This window comes from Gallus gallus, chromosome 2 (assembly GCF_016699485.2).
Source record: "Gallus gallus isolate bGalGal1 chromosome 2, bGalGal1.mat.broiler.GRCg7b, whole genome shotgun sequence".
Classification (NCBI taxonomy): domain Eukaryota; kingdom Metazoa; phylum Chordata; class Aves; order Galliformes; family Phasianidae; genus Gallus; species Gallus gallus.
This window is the reverse complement of record NC_052533.1, coordinates 88,044,630-88,062,357: the sequence shown is the minus strand read 5'-3', so window position 1 is coordinate 88,062,357 and position 17,728 is coordinate 88,044,630. Positions and strand designations below refer to the sequence as shown.

At 38.6% G+C, this 17,728-nt stretch overlaps 1 protein-coding gene across 2 annotated transcripts in view; it reads left to right on the top strand.

Moving 5' to 3' along the window:
- The first annotated feature begins 1,400 nt into the window (after positions 1-1,400).
- ELP2 (elongator acetyltransferase complex subunit 2) overlaps positions 1,401-17,728 on the top strand; it is a 32,286-nt gene continuing 15,958 nt past the window's right edge. Inside the window, exons 1-12 of one of the 2 annotated variants that reach the window (XM_004935176.5) lie at positions 1,401-1,541; positions 1,622-1,700; positions 2,851-2,936; positions 4,655-4,805; positions 6,107-6,184; positions 7,336-7,400; positions 11,122-11,188; positions 12,117-12,251; positions 13,159-13,254; positions 14,162-14,262; positions 15,406-15,537; positions 16,016-16,165. In XM_004935176.5, the coding sequence (XP_004935233.3) occupies positions 1,410-1,541; positions 1,622-1,700; positions 2,851-2,936; positions 4,655-4,805; positions 6,107-6,184; positions 7,336-7,400; positions 11,122-11,188; positions 12,117-12,251; positions 13,159-13,254; positions 14,162-14,262; positions 15,406-15,537; positions 16,016-16,165 (1,272 nt within the window). In that variant the 5' untranslated portion in view covers positions 1,401-1,409. Of the gene's footprint in view, positions 1,542-1,621; positions 1,701-2,850; positions 2,937-4,654; positions 4,806-6,106; positions 6,185-7,335; positions 7,401-11,121; positions 11,189-12,116; positions 12,252-13,158; positions 13,255-14,158; positions 14,263-15,405; positions 15,538-16,015; positions 16,166-17,728 lie in introns of both variants that reach the window. The other variant, XM_004935175.5, reaches the window with a different exon arrangement.

The following is a 17,728-nucleotide window of genomic DNA, read 5'->3' as shown; positions in this document are numbered from 1 at the left end:
ATCTGTCTTGATCTGGTTTCAATCTCCTGAGCAGAAAGGGCAATAAATATGTGGATAAATCACAAAAGAAAAATGCAATGGATGGAGTTCTCTAATCTGCTATGATCTGTCTTCTGTCTTGAAAAATAGGTGTACTCAGACACATTCAGATCACCCCATTGTACTTCCACTGTTGCTTAGTTGCAGATTCCTCTGATTTCTATGGCAGTTATCCAGAACATCATAATAATCTGGAATATTAAGCACAGTCTGTACACAGTGACTTAGTTTTGTAATTCTTTCTTAGATAGATGTGTCTCTGGGGTGTGTTCAGAGATGGGCAACAAAGCTGGTGAAGGGTCTGGAGCACAAGTCTTATGAGGAGCAGCCGAGGGAACTGGGATTGTTCAGTCTGAAGGAGAGAAGCTCAGGAGACACCTGACTGCTCTCTACAACTACCTGACAGGTGGTTGTAGCAGTGTGGGGGTTGGCCTCTTTTCCCAGGTAATAGCAATAAGACAAGAGGGAATGGCCTCGAGGGAATGGCCAGCGGAGGTTCAGGTTGGATATTAGGGAAAATTTCTGCTCTGAAAGAGTAGTGATGTATTGGAACAGGCTGCCCAGGGAGGTGGTGGAGTCACCATCCCCAGAGGTGTTCAGAATCGTGTGGATGTGGCACTGAGGGATGTGGTCAGTAGGTATGGTGGGGTTGGGCTGATGGTTGAACTAGATGGTCTTAGAGGTCTTTTCCAACCTCAGTGGTTCTATGACTTTGTGATTCTATTCTCAGATATGACAGGTTCAATCATGTTAACATCCATCCCCAAGGACTGTAAGACCCAGAATTCTTTAGGAGCAGGAAGCAACTTCCAAAGTGTGAAACACTGGGTGGATACTTCACAAAAGCATCTGAAATCATTCTGAGAGGCGTAATCAGAAGATGGCAAGCTAATCAACAAATTGTCAAGCAAGAAAAGAAGGGTGCCCTCCTTGCACCCAAACTCATCTGCAATTAATGTAGCTATCTTCTGTCGGTAAGAAACATGCATTTATTGAATGAAGGCTTTCAGTCCAGCAAATCCTTTTTGTATATCTCTGCACTCGACAGGCACAGAAAACAAACAAACAAATAAACCAAAAGAACTTCCCTTTCCCTTGTGTTTATGCCTCATTTCCAAGCCTGCCACCAAACTGAGCGGAGAGGACCCACGCTCAGTTCAGCACTCGGCCAGCAATACAAGGAACGCCACTTCGGCTCGGCTCGGCTCGGCTCGGCTCGGCTCGGCTCGGCTCGGCTCGGCTCGGCTCGCCCCCACGGCCGCAGCGTCAGCGCCGCCGTCCGCGCAGGCCCGGGGAGGCCACCGCAACATGGCGACGGGTCGTTGCTATGGGAACTGCGTCACGCCGCGCACGTGGCCGGCGGGGGAAAGATGGCGGCGCCCGTCTCCGTCTGCCATGTCGCCTGCTGTGCCAACCGGGTTGGCGGCGGGGTCGTATCCTGGGGTCGTGAGGGGCTCCTCGCGTTCGGCAGCTGCCGGGATGTCGTGCTCTACCAGCCGGCGGTGAGCGGGGCGGGGAGGCGCGGTGGGGCCGGCCTGGCGGCGGCGCGGCCTGACGCCGGGTGTTTCTCCTCATCCCTCAGGCCCGGCGGACGGTGGCGGCGCTCCGAGGGCACGGCGGCAGGGTGAGCTGCGTGCGCTGGATCCGGCGGCGGGACGGCGGTGAGTAGGTGGGGTGGGAGGCCTGCGGGGCCCGAGCGGCTTGGTAGTAATTCCAGGTTTTAAAGTTACTGAATGCACTTCTTGAAGGCGTGCGTTCCTGTCTTTGTAGATAGCTTCCTGAGGAAGGGAAGTGAGGCTGTTGGTCAGACTGTTATTGCATTGTGCCCGTGGTTTTTTGGGTTGTTTTTTTTTGAGGCCATTCCCTCTTGTCCTATCACTAGTTATGCAGGAGAAGATGCTGACCCCCAGCTTGCTCCCACCTCCTTTCATGTCACAGAGGGTGATAAGGTCTCCCCTGAGTCTCCTTTTCTCTAGGCTGAATGATCCCAGTTCCCTCAGCTGCTCCCCATAAGACTTGTTGTCTGGACTCCACACCAGCTTTGTTGCCCTTCTCTGAGCACACACCAGGGCCTTGGTGTCTTTCTTGTAGTGAGGGGCCCAACACTAAGCGCAATACTTGAGGGGCGGCCTCCTCAGAGCTGAGTACAGGAGAGATGATCGCCTCCCTGCTCCTTCTGGCTTCACTATTTCTGACAAAAGCCAGGATGCCATTGGCCTTCTTGGACACCTGAGCACACTTCTGGCTCGTGTTAAGCTGAGTGTAGACCAGTGCCCCCGGATCCTTTTCCTCTGTGCAGCTTTCTAGCCACCTGCCCCAAGCCTGCAGTACTGCATGGAATTGTTGTGAGCAAAGTGCAGGACCTGGCACTTGGTCTTGTTAAAGCTCATAGAGCCTGAAATTAAGTTTTCATGTGAAGGTTCATGTTCTGTGGGGTCATAATTTTCTTGCTTTCTTGTTGTTTTACTTATTCATTTGTTTTTTCCTATCCCTCAAAAAGACAAACAAATGTTAAATTACTCTGTTGCATTTGAGAATCTTTTTAGAAAGATATCCATCATATTCATATGAAATGTTGAGTATTTCTATAATTCTTCTCTACCTGTTATTTTGAGTAATTCCTTTGCTGTTGAGCTCTCAGGTGCTGTGCAACTTTCATGGCTCATACTTTATTTTAATGGGAACTTTGTGTATAATTGATAACTGTGATAAGTCGTTACTTATGTAAGTAGTAACCAATTTAACTGCTTTGTGTTGCTGACTGTTGTTACAAGGTGAGAGCTCACAAAAGTTGTGGAATGTGTTTTTTAGCAACTGAAACAGAGTTAGTTTCTGGTGCATCTGATAAAAAGCTCATTCTCTGGGAGTGGAATGGGACAGAAGTTTGGAATGATCAGGTAAGTAGAAATATCCTCCTTTTAAAGCTTTTTTCCCCCCCTTCTTCCTTGTTTTTTTTCTTTTGTGTACCTCAAATCATCTGTTATGTTAAAGTATCTGTTTTGCCTGTAGTTTTTGTGCCTCTTCATTGTACCATGACTATTGAAGCTCCATGTACATCTCCTCCAGACTGCTAATACTGTGTCATGCTATGATTTCATCTAAATGTTGTTTTTTCTTTCCTATAGTTTATCTTTTTGAAATCAGCTAACCAGTCATCTTGTGGACTTGTCTAGCTTGTCTAAAATATCCCATTTGTCTGATTCTGAGTCTACAACTTTCTCATCTCCTGTAATGCTTTTTTTTAAACTGCCTTAAAATCTTGATACTCTGAAGATCATTTTTAGTATGTGTTTCCTGTGCCCTTCTTTCTAATGCCTTTACATTCATTTTTAGTGATTTCTGGTCGATCTGCATGACAGTGTTTATAGGTAGGCAGTCTGACAAGGGTGATACATGAGGTAGGATAGATATTTAAAAAAATACTTGTGCAACAGTTGATTTTAGTCAAAAATATTGAGACAAGTAAAAAAGCTTGTTAATTTATTACTCACAGGAGGAGATGAAGTATGGCATAAGAGACTTCAGAATGAACTGAAATTTAGAAAAAGGTGCCTTACGTAGCTTACTTTTAAAATCTTGCTTATTAAGCACTGGCTTGTGAATGGCTGTGTTGATAACCCATTTCAGAGGCTATCTCAAACTACTTCAGACTGTGTTTTAAAATGCATGAACATAGTAATGCACTAGGGGAAAGTGCCCATATGGTGATCATTATCAGTCTTGTTTATTGGAGGAATGTTCTTGGCAACAAGTAATTTCTGTTTCTCATTTGTTGTAACTTTACATATTGATGTAAAATAATTTACAGATTTATTTAGTAATTTTTCTCATTAATGTGCACAGCCTCATTTAAGCCTTTGAAAAAAGACTGTGACTAAATTTGCACATTTAAATGGCAGTTCTATAGTAGTGTGTATATTAAACAGGCAAAGTTCTGTATTGAACCAATTAAAAATGTTACTAGGGCTTACTGAGATATCTTCTGGAAAGTGATAGTCACTAGACTTCTTTTAGTCTGAGAATTAAAAGCTTCTCATTTCGCTATTTGTATTTATGAGGAATGGATTACAAATACTAATTCCCTAAGCAACCTATGTCTGAATTCAGAGATTTGGGTTTTGTGAGTATTTTAAAGAAGTCTTTGATGTGTGAGAGCCCATGAAACAGAGCTGTTGTAGCTGCTACTTATTCCATTTTGTTGTCTGTTTTGCCTAATTTGCTAAGGTTCTTTGGTCTTTTGGGAGATGCCCGGTGGGGTTAGGGGCAAGAGAAGGAGAAAAAGGAAGAAAAACTGCTCACCCTAACCTAACCTCTTGCATATTTCCAGGCAGCCTCAAGGAAAGGTGAAGTTTTTCTAATGCACACAAGAGAACTTGTCAAGTTCGTGCTCATTACTGCTGTGTCCCTTCTCTGTTTTTTATGGAATGTGTTATAGCTTAAGCATAGCTTGGCAGAAGCTTCACCATCATAAACATACAATTTGTTTTCAATTCTAAGGGTTGCTGTTTTTTTTTTCCCTCCTTTGTTTAAAATGCTTTTAAAAGTTCTCGTGGATAAGTTACTGGAGTTTAATTTTGCTTCTTGGTTTGACTGTAAAACTTTCTTATGCGTTCAGCTTGTGAAAAGCGTTCCTCTCGAAGGCCATACTGAAGCTGTTTGTGCTGTGGATGCTATCTACCAATCAGACGAACCTGATTTAAATCTGTTAATAGCTTCTGCAGCATCTGACTCTACTGTGAGAATCTGGTCTCGGCGTGATTCAGAAGGTAGGGTTTTGTTGTTGTTTTTTTTTTTCTTTTAGATTTAGGGACAACGTTTTGTTTTGTTTTTTAATTGGGAGACAATGTGCTGGCTTAATAACAACAATGAATACTCATCCATTGAAGTACTTGGCTAAATATAACATCTTCTAATGCAACCACACTGATTTCCCTTTGAGCTTTGGTCTAAATTACGTTATTTTTTTGAAAGCTGGGGGCTACAGAAGCTAAACTGCTTTGGGTCAAATTTGTTCCTCTGAATGACTTATCTCTGTTTTTTATCAGTCACGAGTTGATTGAACTTAACAGCCTTGTACAGATTTGTATTCAGAATCTGATAATCATTTTCCCTTTTCACATGGGGACAAGCTAGCTCTGTGTGTGCTTATGTGAAATAAAATTACTTTGTAAAATGAAACTGGCATGAGAGAAGTGAAGTTAAACTAGTCACTTGTTACTGCTGACTTGAGTCCAATGAAATATAGGATAATAGGTCATCTTTTCAACTAGGCCTATTGTATGGTCAAATAGAATAATTAGGATAGATAATCTAGATTTAAAGTGCTACTTGCTTGTCAAGTTGTGTTGACTACATCTCTCTCCCTGCTTTCTTTGCTATACTGAGTGTACTGAGGATTTCCCATTGGCTTATTGAGTGAGATAAATAGTTGGGAGTTGCCAGTCTTCAGCCCCATGTTCTAGAAAGCATTTCTTATGCTCCCAAAGGACACCCTGGTGTCCTATCCTTTCCTTTTGGTCTTGCTGTTGTGGGTTTCAGAGGCAGAAAAAACAATTTCTTTTTAATTCTACTTCTGTAGGAAAGTTGTTCTGCCATCCTGCTTGTTACTCTGATCTCAGTGGCTCACCAGTTTAACCACTTCTAGGATCTCAGGGGTGATGGGAGGAAGGCTGGATTTGCTCCTATATCTATGTGCTTTAGTAGTAAAGAATTCAGTTTTAGCTTTCTGTGTAGTGAATGCTTTTGCCACTGGATGTAATTTGAAATATTTATTGCTTCTGATGTGTTACCAGAGGGAGCTGTACAGCTTTAATACTTGATGGAGAATAGTGACTTATGTTGTAATTTGGCTAACTCTGGATGGATTGCCGTGAGATCACAAAAGATGAAATTGAGGGTAATTTTCCCTCTAAAAATCAATGGCTTCTGAAAAAAAATACATATATATGTCTTGCAGCTCCTTAAAATAAAATTGAACAGGAAATTTTAACTACATAATATAAAAAGAGATGACAGTGTAACTGTGGTACGATGAATGAGTTCAACAGTGTCTCTTCTCATTTTTCAGTTAAATGCATTGAAGTTCTGCAATTTGGAAATGGATTTGTTATGGATGTTTCCTTATCCTTCTTGCCTGGCAGCAATGGTAAGTACAGCAGCATATCTTGAATATCAATGCAGGAAAAAGTAAAATCTAAAATTTCCCACGTGTAACAGGTTTCCATTTAATCAACTCCAGACTCCTGTGCCATGTATTTTGTTTCCTATGGAATTAGCCTAAACTTTTGCCTGTACTCAAAGATTTCAGCTGAATTTTTCTTGGCAATTAGAATAATACTGTCTGACTGTGGCATTTTCAAAGTGATGCTCAAAATTCATTTGTTTAAGTATTGTTAATGACTTTTCTTTTTAAATGAAGTAGTTGACTTTAGTGAAACTTGGTGTTTTGTTATCTACCCTTACTTGAGAAATACAATTGTCTAGCCCTGGTAACTTATTTCTTCAGAATTCTTCAATTTGTTCCTTTTCTTTTACTATTTCAGTCCCTTGTAACACTACTTCATCTTTAAGATCCAGAAGGACTGGAGCAAGTGTTAACTATTTTTTCTACAGCACCTTCTACCTACCTTCTTGTGTTTCTCCCTCAGTCTTTGTTTTGCTTGAGTCAACAGACCTATGTTTTTTGCTCGCTTCCTATCTACGGCTATCTACATAGAGCTTGAGTAGCTATCTACGGCTCAGAGCCGTAGATACAAGCTATCTACGGCTCAGAGCTTGAGTAGACATGTAACAATGTTAACTGCTTTCATATTCTTGCATGTAGTAAGTCTGTCTTCCTTCTTATTTGCTGTATAATAACTGTGTCCATCCATGTACTTATTTCAGTTGGTCAAGGACTCGAACTGTTTTAGTTGCGAGTCATTTTGTTCTACTGCTCGCTCCTTTTGTATTTAGAGCAAATGCTGTTTATTGGTACTAATTTTATTGCTATCAACACAAATCTCTGATGCTTGAGCTTCCTGGAGATGTGTTAGCATGAAGAAAACTACTCAGATTAAACATCTGTAGGTATTACTTATGTGCCAAAAGAGCTTCTGAGCTTTGCGTTCCCGAAGTGCTAGGTTTTTTTCATATAATGTTAGTTATCTGATTTAGAATGCATTTTTTAAAAAATGGTATCTTGGCCCACTATACATTTGTATTATTTTATTGCTTTTTCTTATTTATGTTATTTCTCATATCCTAGAACACTTAATTTTGTACATCTAGTAATGAAGACTTTTTCCTTGTTTTCAGTACCAATTCTGGCTTGTGGTGGTGATGACTGCAAAATAAATCTGTTTATACAGCAGAATGGTCAGGTAATCACAGCTTTTTGTCTCTTGTTTAGAACATTTCACAGTGCCTCTTCTCATATGTATCTATTTTTTCCTTTTTTTTTTTTTAAGTTCTTTAGTAGTTACAGTCTGTCTCCAGATAACAATTGCCCACAACGACCTCTGTTCAGATAATTCATTCATTTTCTAGGTGATGATGAAATGCTTGTACAGAATGTTCAACCCGGATCCTGTAAAAGTGTTATTCCTCCTAATTTTTCCCTATGTGAAGAAGCCTGTTGTTTTTATTCCCCCTGACATGGAATAGCTATGACTGTCCTTGATTACCATGCACTGAGTGTTTCATATGGAAATGATGAGGGTTTTTTTTCAGTCTATGAATTGTTGCAGTAAAGCTGATATTTTCATCTATAGAATTGTATTTTTGTTGGTAAGTATGCTGTTTATGCCAGGTGTTTCTGAATGACCAAACAAGTATTTGAAATGATATCTGATCTTCTCCAGGCATACACATTTTTCATGTATTACTTGGAAGATGACAGCATTTAGTCTTCCATATAGTTCCTTCTGGTGCACTACAAATAAATTATCCTCTTGCATCTGTTCAGCAGTTTTGTTAGACCCTAAAGACTGTGTTGCATAACTGTCTTCCAAACCAGAGGTCAGTGACTCTTCTTTCTTCTTATGGGTCCCTTTAAAAAAAGCTGAACAATCAGGGACCCTCCTCCAGTGCGCAGGTGAACTTACCAATCCAAAGCCTAAACTGAAATCAGCATACATAGGAACCACTCATTTTTCTAAGTTTGTTCAAATACGGTCCCCCAAGATTTTTTCATAGGCTTTTTGAGACGGATTAAGCTTCCTATAGGTTATTCTGCCTGTTCAGGCAGTCAGATACAAGAAGACTTATTTTTTGTCAATACAAGAAATGCTTCATCTTTTTATTTCTTGTGTTCAATGATATCTTTACTGCTAACCAGGAAAATGGAGTCAGTTTTTAAGGTTTTTCTTTTTTTTTCCCCAATATGTAGCTCATGAGTTAAATCAGTTTAATGACATTCCCTAAGAACTAGCAGCGGCAGAATGCCCTCATAATTCTCAGTGTGTAGTACTGCTGAAGAAAGGACACGTACATCAGGTGTTGTGCAGCTAATTTTTTGTATTTACAATTTGCATCTTGTTTTCTTGTATGGCTCAGATTAGCAAACAATATGCAATTTGGCTGTCCAAAATATTTATAGATACATAACTTATTTTGCCAGTTGCTGTATGCCTTTTGAGGATAACTGCAGTCTGTGGATGGATTGAGGAAGGTAACTGAAATAAGTTACATCTTCAGCTTCATATAAGCAAGTTTGTACTGCTGTCATTTTTGGATGTAGGAAACATTATTGCAAAAGGTGTGGAATTTTTTGTTGACTTTTTTTTTTCTTTTTGCCCTCACACCTTCAATTATACGAATATCAGCTATCTTGGCAGAGATGGAATTTAGGGTCATTCTCTGTCCCTCTTTCTCAGTGAGGTGAGACTTCTGTTTGGTGTCTGTCTTAACTTCTTGAAACATGACTGTTAAGTGAAAAGCCCATGTTTGATTCCATTTAGATTAAAAATACTCGTATGGTACACTACAGCTATTAACAGAATGAAAACATCCTTGGAGTTTCCTGCCATAATTTCCTTCCCGGCTGCTAAAGGGAGGTTCTCCTCTTCAGTCAGATTCTCTCAGATCTGCTGACATCTTTTATGGCCTCTATAGCTTGTTTTTTAGAGTTATTTGAAGGAAGTGTTGTTATTGTCCTGCCACTTTTCACCAGAATTTGATGTTAGAGAGAAGTTAGAATGCAGAAGTTCAGGTTCTTTCTTTGCTGGTAACCTTCTAAAGTTCAGCTCTGTTAATTTTTAGAAATGTAAGTAAGACTATGAGTGCAAAGGTAGAATTTGAGTTGACAACGGGACATGCTAATGAAACTCGGATGGCATGGTTGTAGTCAGAGGAAGGATAAGACATCTTCGGGTTATTTTTTTTAGCTGAGTCAGGCTGCTTTTTGGATAATCCCATGAATTTGACTGCTGAAATATCATTATTGATAAAAACTGTTTGATTTTTGAAATGGGATGGACAAACTCCCAACTCTTTAAGATCCTCTATTTGGAGATCCCTTAGAGTGTTTAGTAGAAGGAAAACAATCTCTTTGCTTTTCTCAGTTCCTGAAAGAGGCTATTGATTTATAAAAGTACTCAGGGAAAAATCTTTCAGAAATCATTTTTTGTCTTCCTGCTTGTGATATTATGGTCCTGTGAAGGGGAGGCAAAGCAAACCATACTATCAAAATAGAGCTTTAAAACGATGCCTGTATGTTGAGCTTGGCTGTTGTAAGAAAATTTTGTTGTGTATATTTAGCGTTTTCCATCAAATAATTTGCTTTGGTTGAAAAGTAAGTAAGAGGACTAAAGATAATTTGGGTTCTTTCTAATTCTAAGAAGATTGTCAGATGGATAGAGGAGGTAAATTACATGTACTGTTTGGCAGAGAAGGGCTTGGACCTCTGCAACCTCTTATAGTATCAATGGGCACCACTGAAAAGAGGCTGCCCTTATCTTCTTTGCACCTTCTCTTAAGGTACTTGTATACACTGAGGTTTCGTTGAGCCTCCTGTTCTGCCCCAGCTCTCTTGGCCTTTCCTCACTGAAGTGGTGCACCAGTCCCTTAATCCTCTATGTCATCCATTGTTGGACTCTCTCCAGGAATTCCATGTCTCTCTTGTACTTTCATAGTTCTCCAGGTGTAGCCTCACTGGTAGAGGGGAGGGATCACCTCCGTGAACCTGCTCACCATACTTTGCCTAATGCAGCCCAGAATACCATTACCTTTCTTAGAGGCGAGGGTATACTGGTAATTCGTGTTCATTTGCTGTCCACCAGGACCCCCAAGTCCTTTCTGGCTGAGCACATTCTGGAGCCTGGGGTTATTCCTCTCCAGATGCAGGACTTTGCACTTTTCCTTTTTGACATACTTGAGGTGCCTCTCAGCCCTTTTTTCCAGTCTGTAGAATGGGAATATTCCACCTGTTACAAATAAAAAATTGTCGAAGGGTAATCTGGACTGTTATTGTTGCTGTGAATCTCAACTGTATTGAGACTATGTTTATGAAGAGGTATCTATCCACAGATACAGTTCTTAATGTACAGCACCCTTTGAAACTTAGTTAATAAACTTAAGTGAGGTAGGGAATGTTTCTTATGTAATTCTTATGGTATCATATTCAAAGTTAATTATGGAAATAAATTTGGCATGTCTATCCTTTTTATGCTTGAGTTTTACCTGTATTCATTTTTTGCATCATCTGAAACCGCATCTGCTTTGCATTGTTATTTACTATGTCATCTACATTGTGTTGTTGTTTGTGTACCACTATAAGCATGCTCTATTTAAAATAAATAAATAAAAAGCAACCAATATCATAGAGAGCCTGGAGCATCTTGAAGGTGAGCTCCTTCAATTCTCATGCTTTCCTGCTGGTGTATGGGAAGTGACATAATGTAATGTGTTTATGCAATGATGACGAAACCAGGAAAGCCCATTTAGAATATGTCAGTAAATAACAATATTTAATAGCAGCTTATTTTTTTTTCCAACTTCAAATAATAGAAACTCTAAATATAAACAAACTTGAAAGCTAATTGACCTTATGTGCATAGTAATTGAGTGCGTTTATGTATGATGTAACAGGTATTTTTCATTCAGTTTCAGAAAACATTAACACTCCCTGGCCATGAAGATTGGATAAGAGGCGTTGAATGGGCGATCTGTGGTCAGTATGAAAGATGAATGAATTGAAATACTGATTTAGTATCACTGCTGCTGTTTTACCACTCCAGCTGATGTTTTTGGCACGCTGTGGCTTCTAAGCTGGTGTGGTTGTGCATTCTTTTTCCTGAGGTGGTGATACAAATGTTAAAAATCAAAGTAGAATTCTGTGTCTTATTAAAAACATAAAACTTGTTGAACCAATACTGCGGTTATTTATTAATTTATTAGAATTGCCACTACAGTAAGATTGATACAGAACATGCTTGTCTTTACGGCTCTCATTTTATTTTGATTACTTCAAGCCTGTTTACCTAACTGCTGCCTACTGCAAACAAATAAGAGCTTGAGGGACTTGTTCTCAGTATGCCAATGTCTGTGTCTGAGTGAGAAATAGTTTGCCTCTTGTTCAGGGACAGGAAAATAGTACTTTTCTTCTTCCTCCAAGTGTGTAGTGGTGGTGTTTTTTTTTTTTTTTCTGTAAGAGTGGGAGATTGAGGAGAACCTATGTAGATTCTATCAAATATTTATTACAGTGGATGAAATAAAATAGAAAGCATTAGAGGAATCTGTAATCCTGAAGGAAGAAAGGGAGGAAAGAAGTTCTTGAAAGTATTAGATTGCTCATTATCAGAATTTTGGATAACAAAGGATGTAAGTAACAAGGAAACATATCTGTGGTATTTAGCACAACATTTCTAACAGGCAGGGAAATGTCCATTGTCAGTATGATCTAAACTAGTGGAGAGCTTGAAATGTGAAAATGAGTTGATGTTGAAATTAACCAGCAGTGTTTATGATATGTGTGCAATGGGGAGAATGAGGGTAATATTATAACGAATATTTGCAGAGATGATAAGTTAGTCATGGCATTTATTGCAGTGAAAATATGGCTTTTTAAATTAGATTGTTGGTTTTTTTTAACCAAACAGGTGGTGATCTATTCTTAGCAAGCTGTGCTCAGGATTGTTTGATAAGAATTTGGAAAGTGTGTACAAAATCAAAGCAGTTTTCAGAAATTGAAGATGATTCTATCAGACTGAAAGAGAATATTTTTACTGTTAAAGGTGGGTAAAAGCTGTAAAATCCTCTTCTACAATTGTTTGTGTATCTGTTGGTGGTTTTGGGAGGGCTGTTAAGATGATTACTGTCTCATTTCTTTTGTTTCTTGTATTTAAAATAACCAGAGACCAGTTTAACTTCATTATTTTGTTCAGCTATTAGAAAAAGTTGGTTTGCTGTTTCAAAGCAGTGAATATGTGTAGTTAATGATGTGTTACAACAATGATGAAGCGGTGAGAAAACTTAATATCAACCTGTATTCTTACATGTACTGCATTTAGAATACATAGTCACAAGATGTATTTGTCTGTGGAAGATATGCTGTTGTGCAGCTCTCCTCCAACTTAATAACGTACTTCTATTTTTCTTTTAAATTCAATGCTTTAAAGTGTTTAAAAAAAAAAAAAACCTTAGGGGAGGATTGGAAAGAACAGATAAATATGTGCAGGCTTACTTTGTGTTTGTTTAACGTACAGTTTGAGCACTTTAGAGTCATAAGCTTTCAATTTTGACATCAGGAAGTATAACATGGTTTGTATGATGATGTATGTAGAAATTGCTCGTGAGACTTGCTACAGATCCTAATTCATTGTTGCATTGTCAATAATTTGGAGATGTTAATATGTCTAAGGGTATGGGCACAGCTGATATTGCACAATTTATTTCAGAATTCCTTGAGAGCTCTCCAGGAGTTCTGTGATGCCGCTGCAGGGCAGTAGATGTTCTGTTACTGTCAACGTGATATGCAGGGCTTGTAGCAAAGTACGTTTTCAAGGATCTTTTCAATGCCAATAGGCTATTGAGATGGTGATAAATGATGAAAGCAGTTGACTTGTCACTGAAGATATCAGAAATGGTCTGTTTTTTTCTTGGCTTTTAGAAAGAAATGTGCTTTTCTCTGATTTGTGGTAGATACTGATACAACATATGCAATTACTTTGGAGTCTGTGTTGGCTGGCCATGAAAACTGGGTGTACGCAGTCCACTGGCAACCTTCCTTTTCCAAAGGTAAGCTGATACCGAGCACCCTAGCAGTTATGCTAAGCGTTGTATATACAAAGTATGGGCACATCTGTTGTGTTGCACTTGTCACCGTGGACTTACAAAAATCTTTACATTTTGTAACTGATGTTTTACAAGTAAATATGTGTTTTGGCTGAATATGCCCCAATAGCAATCTTATGGCACAAGCTCTCTCTGTTGCCTAATGTTGTATTTTACTTATGTTGTCTTTTATGGATGAAATAACAGAGCTGTACTTGCTTTATTGTGATGGATTTCCTATTTATGTAATAAAAAATAATTTGTCCTCATGTATTAACAGCTGTAGCATTTTCTTTTGTTACATACATTTGAAATGTACGTTCTTTGGGAGGTCAGTATTGATTTGAGCATACCTTTCTTCTTCTTAAACTAGAAAGAAACAAATAGCAACATTTGGAAGATGAATCTTCAGTCTTCCATGCATTAACTTAACATGCCATGAATTCTTGAGTATCAGGTTCCTTTAGCTAGCATGTAGCTTTAAAGCATTAATGTGGACTCTCATTGAAGATTGTTCTTTAATTTTACACCTTGCTCTAGTCTCTTTTTTTTTTTTTTTTTAATCCTTAAATTCTGACAGCCTTGTTTGCAGTATTGATTTGTTGATGCATGTCTGCCTGGTGCGTAAGGGAATGAGATTCTCAGTTCGTGTTTGCACAGTCAAAAGGCTCTTGTGGATTTGTTGTTTGCAGACCTACCTTTTCTTTTCTTTAGTCTGTTACATCCCTACCTCCTTATTTTTTTTTTCTTTTGGACAGCAGTACAAGAATTTGTCTCTTAAATCAAGATTTATGTTTGGATTTCAGTATGAGCAAATTCTTTTAGTAAAGCATCCTTAGATTGTAGAGTAATGTTTTTCCTTGTACTGTAGGTGGCAGCATGCAACAACCAATGAGGATATTGTCTGCATCGATGGATAAAACTGTGATCATCTGGGAACCTGATAAGGAATCTGGAGTTTGGCTAGAACAGGCAAGTATCAATCTTTTCCACAATACAGAATGTATTAAAACTGCCTTTCCAGCACTGTGTGTGTAGTGGAGGCAACTAAATCTATAAAATCATGCAAAAGAAAGACAGTAACTTTTTCTTGCAGAATACTCATTCTAATGCTGTGCTGCAAGTAAAACATACTTGTCAAAAACGATGTGATGCAGCATAGCTTTTATTACTTGCTTATTATGATATTAGGAAGTTTGCAAGAATAGTTTCTGCTTAACTGTTATTCATAGAAGAGCAAGTCAGATGCTGTATAGTAGCACATACTCATGGTAAATAGAGGAGGAAACCACCCAGAAATATTCATAGTTAATCCCTGTGGGAACATGCACCCAAGCACTTGCTGCAGAGTAGCTAACACATAATTCACAAGCTTTGTTTTAATCACAGTAACTTTTGCATGAGCGTTGACATTAGGTTTTTCCTCTGTTTGAGCTGAATGCTCATGTTTCAGTGTATTATGTTGAATGCTTTTCTAATGTGGGTCATCTTAAATAAACAAGTAATAAAACCCAGATTTATCTAATGCTTTGGTAGATGTCTCTGGAAAAACAAATAAACTAGAAACATATTGTAGAAGTTCCGCTGAATTTTGTTTGTGTTGCATTATGCCAACCATTGTTTATGACTTTTCCTGTCACAAAGGGAGTTTTAGTGGTCTCCTGGGGAAAAGAAGAGAAATACAGTAGTGATTATAATTTTTCCTCTGTTCCATTGAAAAGCCTTTCTACTTAAAGTACGAGGTAGTATTCAACAGGATAATCATATAGTGATGCTGATTGTTGTTGTAGTTATGCCTAAATTTACAAACTTCAAAAAAGTAATTGTGCCATAAAACTTGTAGTAAGTTGTTACTTCTTTTACTTTCTGTTTGCACTGGTTGGACCTCAGATTGCAGGATCCCCCTTCTGAGCTGCTTGTGAAGGGAGACTGTGTTAAAATGGTCTACGGCTTAATTCCTGTGATACATTACTGCTTAATTTTGCAGTTACCCAAAATATATAAAGAATATACAAACTCTTACCTGTAACTAATTTGCATCTCATGAGATTAGGATGAGTTCATATTAACTGAAGACCATTTTCATGGATGTTTCATTTCTGGTCATTAATTTAGGTGCGGGTAGGTGAAGTGGGTGGCAATACCCTTGGATTTTTTGACTGCCAGTTTAGTCCAGATGGTTCAATGATCATTGCTCATGCTTTTCATGGAGCATTCCACCTTTGGAAACAGGCTTCAGTTAGTAAGGTACGTTATTTATTTTTTATTACAAGTTCTTAAGAACATTGCTCTTGTCATTTAATTGTATGGTTAATAGAAAATATCGGGTGTAACAGTACAGCTTAAAATTAATGATAGAATTGGTCCTTCTCTGAGTATAATATTCTGCACAAGCCTCACTCCTGCATAGAAAAGAGGCTGGAATTAACCAGAATGTAAAGCTTGTGCCTCTGTGTGGGATCCACAGTCACTGGAGCAACTTGAGCACATCTGTAGTTGTGCTTTCCTCAGAATGGTACTGAACCACTTAGACTATTTTCTTCTAGGTTGGAGCAATAAATCAGTATTGGTGTCCCTGTAGCTACTTTGAGATCTCATAATTTGTTATTTTCAAATGTCCATTTTATTTTATTTTTTCCTAATCATTTACTTTGGTTACAATATGCTAATCGATCAGTTGAAAACATATTGCTTCTTTGGTGTCTTACTTTAACTTTTTTAATAGAAAGAATGGACTCCAGAAGTTGTGATTTCAGGACATTTTAACAGTGTTGAGGATGTACAGTGGGACCCAGAAGGAGAATTTATCATCAGTGTTGGTTCTGATCAAACTACTAGACTATTTGCTCCATGGAAAAGAAAAGACGAGACAGAGGTATGATCTTCAAAAATAATTTGTGGGATCGGTAAAGGTTTGCCTTTCCTGAGTTTGGAATAAGTCCTTTGAGTATAGTTTTTACCATAAATATCCTCAGGCTGTGATATATTCAAAACTGCTTGTGTAAATGTTTGGCTTAGTTATTCATTATGTGTTGTTTTCACTTTAAAAATACTAGTTGCAAGTTTTAGTGATCACATGAATGACTGCTGTTTAACTCCTGAGTTCACTTCTGGGTTACCTTCAGTTAATGTTCTCCTGGGCTCTGAAAGGCAAGCTCTGAAAGAAGTCATGCAAGAATACATGCCTGATTCTATTGCTCTTGTTTAATGCTTAGCTAAGCACTGTGGAGGATGACCATAAAGATGCACTCAGCCTTGTTCTTTTCCCACATGCTTAATCTAAGCAAACTTCTCACTGTATTTCTATTTTATTTATCTATTTTTATATTATTTTGTTTATGAATGTGACTTTTACCAGAATGATTACCCACCACTGAACTGAACATTTGGCACTTATTCATGCAACTTATCAGGAACAGCTACTCCTGAATAACTATCTAGACTTTAGAAGTCTAAATTTTTTTGATGTTGGGAAACCCTCTCTGGGAATGCTGCAGTTGCAGTTTCTCATTGATCATTCATTTTGCTAGTCTACAAACACAGGGTTGTTTTGGTTTTTCTTTTTTTTCCTGACAGAGTGTTCCATTCAGGAAACTTCCAGAAACTAGAGCACTGAAGTCATGTTAAGCTCTGTGCTAGCTGTGCAACTAGGTGGGGGAGGTAAAGGGTAGCTGTTACCACAGAAGCTTAGCTAAGTCACTAGCATCAACAGTTGCTTGATTTCCTTCTTTCCAGACTGCACAGAAGTGGTAGCAATCCCAGATCAATTTGTAAGCTCTGCATTGTATTTTACAAAGGGCACCTCCAATTTGTTTCCCTGCCTCTTTCCCCTCATCTCCAAGCTGGCAGGTGCAACAGCTCTGTGGAAACGGTAGCATGCTGGATTTGACATATGGAAATGAAGTCCAGGACTAACATGTTATGTAAGCTGACAGCACTCAAAAGAGTTGTCAATAGTGTATTCTCTGTGTCCTACTGAAGCACCACTTTTCATTATGTATACTGTTTGCTAAATATTTATCTGGAAGAACTGAGCTTTACCTATGCAGCTGTTCCTGCTATCTTTTAAATTTTAGAATTGATGAACTGATTTAGCAGAATGATGGCAGCGTTCATATCTAAGTGAATTGAATTATTGTGCTTCTCCTGATCTGACAAACAGCAGCCATTTGGCTGGATAGACCACATGTAAAGTCAAGTGACACCAATGCTTTTTGCTGCAGGAGAAAGCTGTAGTATCCTGTAGGTGGGGTGAAGTGTAGGGTTGTAGTAGAAATGGGTCATATAAAGCGGAATGGAACACTAAGTAATGCAAGCTTTTAAAATGCCAGCCTTTCCTTACCATACTGAGTTCAGCATCTGAAGGATTACAGTAGGTAACATCTGATGTTTGTCTGGATGATTCAGATATCTATTAAGAGTTAGTAATAAAGCTCAA